Source organism: Myotis brandtii, unplaced genomic scaffold (assembly GCF_000412655.1).
Source record: "Myotis brandtii unplaced genomic scaffold, ASM41265v1 scaffold39, whole genome shotgun sequence".
Classification (NCBI taxonomy): Eukaryota; Metazoa; Chordata; class Mammalia; order Chiroptera; family Vespertilionidae; genus Myotis; species Myotis brandtii.
Window position 1 is genome coordinate 1870507 of NW_005364953.1, and position 6830 is coordinate 1877336.

Consider the following 6830-nt stretch of genomic DNA (forward strand, 5'->3'; position numbering starts at 1 on the left):
GGCAGTTCCATATTTAATTTTTTGAGGAAACGCCATACTGTTTTCCATAATGGTTGCATCAGTCTGCATTCCTACCAGCAGTGTACTAGGGTTCCCTTTTCTCCACATCCTCACCAGCACTTGTCATTTGTTGATTTGATGATGGTAGCCATTCTGATAGGTGTGAGATGTAAACTTATTGTCGTTTTAATTTGCATATCTCTGATGATCAGTGACTTTGAGCATTTTTTTCATATGTCTCTTGACCTCTTTGGAGAAGTGTATATTAAGGTCCTTTGCCCATTTTTTAATTGGATTGTTTGTCTTCCCTTCGTTAAGTTGTATGAATTCCTTATATATTTTGGATATTAACCCTTTATCAGATGTATCATTGCCAAATACATTCTCCCATACAGTGGGCTCTCTTTTCATTTTGTTGATGGTTTCTTTTGCTGTAAAGAAACTTTTTATTTTGATGTAGTCCCATTTGTTTAGTTTCTCTTTAGTTTCATTTGCCATAGGAGATATATCTATAAATATATTGTGACGAGAGATGTCTGAGATTTTGCTGCCTATGGTTTCTTCTAGATTTTTTTATGGCTTCACGACTTACATTTAAGTCTTTTATCCATTTGAGTTTATTCTTGTGTTTGGTATAAGTTGGTGGTCTAGTTTCATTGTTTTGCATGTATCTGTCCAATTTTCCCAACACCATTTATTGATGAGGCTGTCTTGAGTCCATTGTATGTTCTTGCCTCCTTTGTCAAATATTAATTGAGCGGAATGGCTTGGGTCAATTTCTGAGTTCTCTGTTCTGTTCCATTGATCTATATGCCTGTTCTTCTCCCAATACCAGGCTGTTTTGATTACGGTGGCTTTGTAGTATAACTTGAAATTTGGTATCATGACTCTTCCAACTTTGTTTTTCTTTCTTAAGGTTGCTACAGCTATTTGGGGTCTTTTTTAATTCTATATACATTTTGGAGTATTTTTTCTAGCTCTGTGAAATATGCTGTTGGTATTTTAATAGGGATTGCATTGAATCTGTAGATTGCCTTGGGTAATATGAACATTTTAATGATGTTGATTCTACTAATCCATGAGCCTGGTATATTCTTCCACTTGTTTATATCTTCCTCTATTTCTTTTTTTCAACGTCCTTTAGTTTTCAAGTATAGGTCTTTTGCCTTCTTGGTTAAGTTTATTCCTAAGTATTTTTATTTTATTTTTTGTTGTTGTAATAGCAAATGGGATTGTTTGGTTAGTTTCTCTTTCTGAGAATTCATTATTGGTGTATAAAAAAAAACATCAATTTTTTGGGTGTTGATTTTGTATCCTATTACATTGCCAAATTCATTTATTAAATCTAGTAGTTTTTTGGTGGAGTCTTTAGGGTTTTCTATGTACAATATCACGTCATCTGCGAATAATGAGAGTTTTACTTTCTCCTTTCCAATTTGAATGCCTTTTATTTCTTCTTGTTGTTTGATCACTGTGGCTAGGACTTCCAATTCTATGTTGATTAAGAGTGGTGAAAGTGGACATCCCTGTCTTGTTCCTGTTCTTAAGGGAAATGGTTTTAGTTTTTGCCCATTGAGTATGATGTTTGCTGTTGGTCTGTCATATATGGCCTTTATCATGTTGAGATATGCTCCCTCTATTCCCACTTTGCTGAGAGCTTTTATATAAAAAAATCCTTACTTTTTTTGTTTGTTTTTTTACAATGCATCAAGAGCTTTTTGGAACTCTAAGTGCATCATAGCTATAGGTTTTCCTCTCTCCAACTTTATTTCCCCCTCAATTATTATTCATAGTTTAGTCAGGTTAGGGTTCTCCTTGTTGAAAATAAGTTTTATTTCATCATGAGGCTATTTTTATATAGGGATCATGGGTCCTCATCTTTCACTTGGGCCCTGCAAGCTAGTAGATATGGGTCTAAAAATTACTGGATGCCTCCTGAATCATTTGGTGTGAAGGGTCATGATTGCTTGTTCCAGTTTTCCAGCCCCATGGCCAGTAAAAAGGACAGATTATTTCTAGGGTTGCCAAATAAAATTCAGGCTCCTCAGTTAAATTTAAATTTCAAATAAACAAATAATTATTAACATATGTGTGATTTAAGGCTTACTTATACTAAAAATAATTTATCTGAAAATCAAATTTAATTGAACATCCTATATTTTTATTTGCTAAACCTGAAAACTCTATCTCATTTGGGCCAATAATTACTCTTCAATGTCATTCATTATTGGTTTTGGGACCCAAGAAGTGTGAGTCGGGCAGACTCAGGTTCAAATCCTGGATTCTCCACACAAGAGATAGAATATTTTTCTCTCAGAATTATTATCTATGAAATAGAAATAATAGCACTACCTCATGAGGTTGTTGGAAATATCAAATGAGATAATATTTGTATAGCACTTAGCACAGTGCCTGGTACTTACTAAGCACTCTGTGGCTGTTATTATTGTCAATTTTATACAGAACATTATGTGAGCTGGTCAAGATTGGACCTAGTACTGCAGAACTCTCCATTTACAGGGTGAATTTGGGAATGGGGCTCTCCCTAGTATCTCTTTTGGTGATGACCAAGGCAAAGTGGCATCTAGCCACTTTCTTTTTGTTTCTGAATATTCCTTTGTGAGGGGCCCCAGATTCATTCTCCAGTTGGCTTTCTCCTTTTAATATAAATATTTTTGTGCATGTGTTTTGGGGGGTCACCTAGAATTCCTCAAGTTAGAGGCCATTATCTTCCCTGATGCAAATACTTCAGTTACTGATAATCACATTTGAAATGCTATCCTCAAGCCAATGACTAATGAGTTTGGCTGATAAAAGGAAGCATCCTTAATCAATATAAGTTTAAGTGGAATGCATAGAATGCAAGATACCACAGATACTGAGAAGTCTCTGATTCTCACAAGGAGGTCAAGAAATGAATTAAATTGGTTTTCCATTTGCCTTTATCCTACCTTCAATGCCTTCCTTCTTTTGGTGCACACTGGCTTAATTGTTTCTCCCCTCAGGGAGGTCTTCAGATTCTTTATATTCTCTTCTCTGACCCACCCATCCCCATCAAAATTTACCCATCTGCTTTACCACTCATCCTAGCATCTAATCAGATGTTATTTCATCTTAACATGCTAATGGGTTTAAAAGATTCTATTGAGTCCTCCTCCCAAGCCACAGGTTTTTTCAACCACTAAACCTGAAGAAGTAACCTTAACAGTAGCTTTTTAGCAGATAAGGGAGACCATGCAGAACCCCTTAAATCACACCATGTTATCAGCTGCCTGTTCTGTCTGCTTCACATGAATAGAAGGAAGCAGTAGTGCAGATAATCTAAAGATCATTTCCACTTGGTTTGGGAATGCACCACACGGTGTTGTTGTAGTTGATTTGCTTTGCTAATTATGTTCTACTTAAGCTAATATTGAAATTGGTTCACATTTTTTAAGCTCATCTGGGCCAGAAGAGGGAAGAGATGGTGGTATGGTACACTTTGAAATGAAGTAAAGCTGACCACAATCATGAAGAGGATATGAAAGCTCTATATGTGGGCTAATAAATCTAGAAGACAAATGCAAAAGGATCAAGATAGCACTTTGCCAATTACACATGGGCGGAATAGGTCCACCTACCTCATATGATTCACTGGGCGCTGAAAGGCCAGTCTTCACAATGACCTGCCCAGAATCTGAAATCCTCTGTATCAGGAACCTAATTAAGGGTATTAGTCATAATATAACTATATTTAAATCATTATGTGACCTAAGAGGATCAACACATTTCCTAGCAGACACATTAGCAGTTTGTCTGACTAAATCATCAGTCATTATTGTCACGTAGTAGAAAATGCAATGAAAGGGTAAGACACAAGATAGTTGTGCCTTGATGGGAGTATGGGTAAACTGTGAGGTCTCTAGACAGATATGGTGGAAGTATGAGAGCATCGAGTTCCTTGGAGGTTAGCTGTGAGGGTTGCTAAAAGAGGGTAAAACAACCTTCACCTCTTCTCACATTTTCTTAGTTTCCTTCTTATGGTAGATATAAAGTACATGCAACTGGCCCTGGCCAGGTGGCTCAGCTGGCTGGAGTATCACTCCATGCAACAAAGGGTTGTGGGTTTGATTCACAGTAAGGGCACATACCTAGGCACAGGTTTGATCGGGGCATGTAAGGGAGGCAACTGGTCGATGTTTTTTCTCTGAGAGAGAGAGAGAGAGAGAGAGAGAGAGAGAGAGAATATTCAACTGGATCAAATAAATTCTTCCCTTCCTTACTCTTCTTCTGCTGTGCAACTGGGCTTTTAAGAGATTCTAGAGATTTCAGAGATCTTGGGGGTTTTTTTGAGGCATGTCATTTAGAGCCAAAGCCTAACTGTACATTGTATTTCCAACCATGTAAGTTGAAGCAAGGAACCATGGTGCTATTGAAATTTCTCTTTTTCTCATTGCAGTCTGCTCTCAGTTCTCGAGAGGGGTGTATGCCATCTTTGGATTCTATGACCAGATGTCAATGAACACTCTGACCTCCTTCTGTGGGGCCCTGCACACGTCTTTTGTCACGCCCAGCTTTCCCACTGATGCAGATGTGCAGTTTGTCATCCAGATGCGCCCAGCCTTGAAGGGTGCTATTCTGAGTCTTCTGGGTCACTACAAGTGGGAGAAGTTTGTGTATCTCTACGACACAGAAAGAGGTAAGAAGAGGCATCTGCTCTCCTCTTTGAATATTCATACTGTTAATATTCATATTAACTGTGGTGTTTAACCTTCCTTCTTAAAACACTACACCATGACCCTGTTCCAAAATTTTCAATAGCTTCTATTGCCCACATCGAAAGGAAAAAAAAAAGTAGTATATTATTTAAGACTCAACATCATTATACCTCAACCAAGTAACAAACCTGTTGTTCCTATGTTATTTAATGAGAACCTTCCACTGCAGGTAGCTTTCATTTTTTACTGTTGCCCAAATGTGCCAGAACCATGTTTGCCTCACAACTTCACTTTAACTACTACCTTGAATTCTTTCCTTAATCTTGATAATGAAAATTCTGCCTATACATCCATTTTTCAAATTCCACTTCAAGCTCTTTCTCCCCAAGGTGACCTTTCCTGACCACTTCAGCCTAGTGATTCATTCATTCACTCAGTAGATGCTAAGGTTACAATGATGAACACGATAGACATATTTCCTGCCATTATAAAGTTTACATTCTAATGAAGGAGAGGAAAAAAAACATGTAAGCCGAAAAAAAGATGGCGGCTGGCAGGACGGAGGTGAGGGATAGGAAGTGAGTGAGTGAGGGGATGAAAGGAGAGTGTGGATGTGTGTGTTGTGTGAGTGAGTTAGGGACAGTTAAATCCAGCAGGAGCAGCAGAGGCTGGCAGACCAGGCTCTCTGGGACAGGGAGAGACTACCACCGCTGCGGGCACTCCCCGGACTGCCGGACTTGGGCACGGAGCCCGCGCCATCTTAAAGGAGAGAGTGGCCTCTTATAGGAACTCATCAGCACCACCACCCAGACAGGCCTTGGACACAGCCACTTTGGCCAAAATCGTGCAGCCTCGCCCACAGACGGGCAGACCCTGGGATCTCCACCTCCAAAGGTTCACCACGCCCGCAGCAGTAAGTGCAACTCTCCCCTCCCCAGCGGCAGACCTCTGACATCGCATTCCTGCATCTCCAGTGCGCAGGTCTCCAAGGCACACCACTCCATAGACTTCTCTTGGGAGTCACTGTGAGCCCCAGCTGGGTGTGATTTTGTACAGACACAGGCGCACTGCTCCCCAGTAGAAATTCTGAATTCTCTCTGCCTGAATAACTGCCTACACACACCCAGCTGCGCAACCTCAACACCAGGGCCCTTCAGCGCCAGGGCCCCTCAGAGTGCCTCAGAGCTCAGTGCCCAGCAAAGGCACTGCCACAGTTGCTCACTCCCCCTGAGCCCATCTATCCACAGGGCATTTTAGGAAGCCTTAGTGAGCCTCCGCTGGGTCCAATCTTGGACAAATAGGGACGCACTCCCCTGGGCAGTAGAAATTCTAAATTCACCCATCTTGGATACCTGCCCAAAGATGCCTCGATTAAGCTTGCCAGGACCCTTCAGAGTGCTTCAGTGCACCTGCACTGGCAAACTCACTGCGGGTGCTCCTGTGTGCCAACACTGGGAATGCGCACCTATCCACCACAGGTGCATCAGCAAAAACTGAGTTTCCCCACCCCACAGCTGCAGAACTCTGGACACTACAGTTGCATGCTTTTCCAGCGTGCAGGTCTCCCAAGACCACTGCTCCACAGGCAGCCCTGGGGCCCCGTGGTGATCCCCGCTGGCCACGCACTTAAACAAACAGGGGTGCACTGCTGGGCTGTAGAAATGCTGAATTCCCTCTTCTGGGATACCTGCCCACAGACACTGCAATCCAGTGGCTTCAGTGCCAGGGCTCTTGAGAGTGTGTCAGTACACCCTGCTGGCAAACACACCACAGGTGCCCCTGTGAACTGCCGCTGGGATGACGTGCCGCTGGGATCGCGTGTATCCAACCATGGAGGCAGCAGCAAAAGCTGAGTCTGCCCACCCAACAACTACAGAAGTCTGGACACCACAGTCACGCCTTTCTAGAATGCAGGCCTCCTGAGCACCACCACCCCAACAGACAGTTCCTGGGTGCCACTGTGAGTCCCCGCTGGGCACGTGTGATTTCAACCAAGGATGCAAGACAGCAAAAATTGGGACACCCCCTCCACAGCTGCTGATTTCTAGACACCTCAGTTTTGCCTTTGCAGCTCACAGGCCTACATCAAGAGAACCCAAATAGCACAAGTAGGGAGCTACACTAGACTACCAA

The 6830-nt window shown here is 41.9% G+C and overlaps 1 protein-coding gene across 5 annotated transcripts in view; it reads left to right on the top strand.

The window, feature by feature from the left end:
- GRIA3 (glutamate receptor, ionotropic, AMPA 3) overlaps nt 1–6830 on the top strand; it is a 323974-nt gene that overhangs the window by 89412 nt on the left and 227732 nt on the right. For all 5 annotated transcript variants that reach the window (XR_313960.2, XM_005872700.2, XM_005872698.2 and 2 more), the window contains exon 3: nt 4439–4678. Coding sequence is in view for 4 of the 5 variants with exons in the window: in XM_005872700.2 (XP_005872762.1) it covers nt 4439–4678 (240 nt within the window). In the remaining variant the exon portion in view is untranslated. The remainder of the gene's footprint in view (nt 1–4438; nt 4679–6830) is intronic.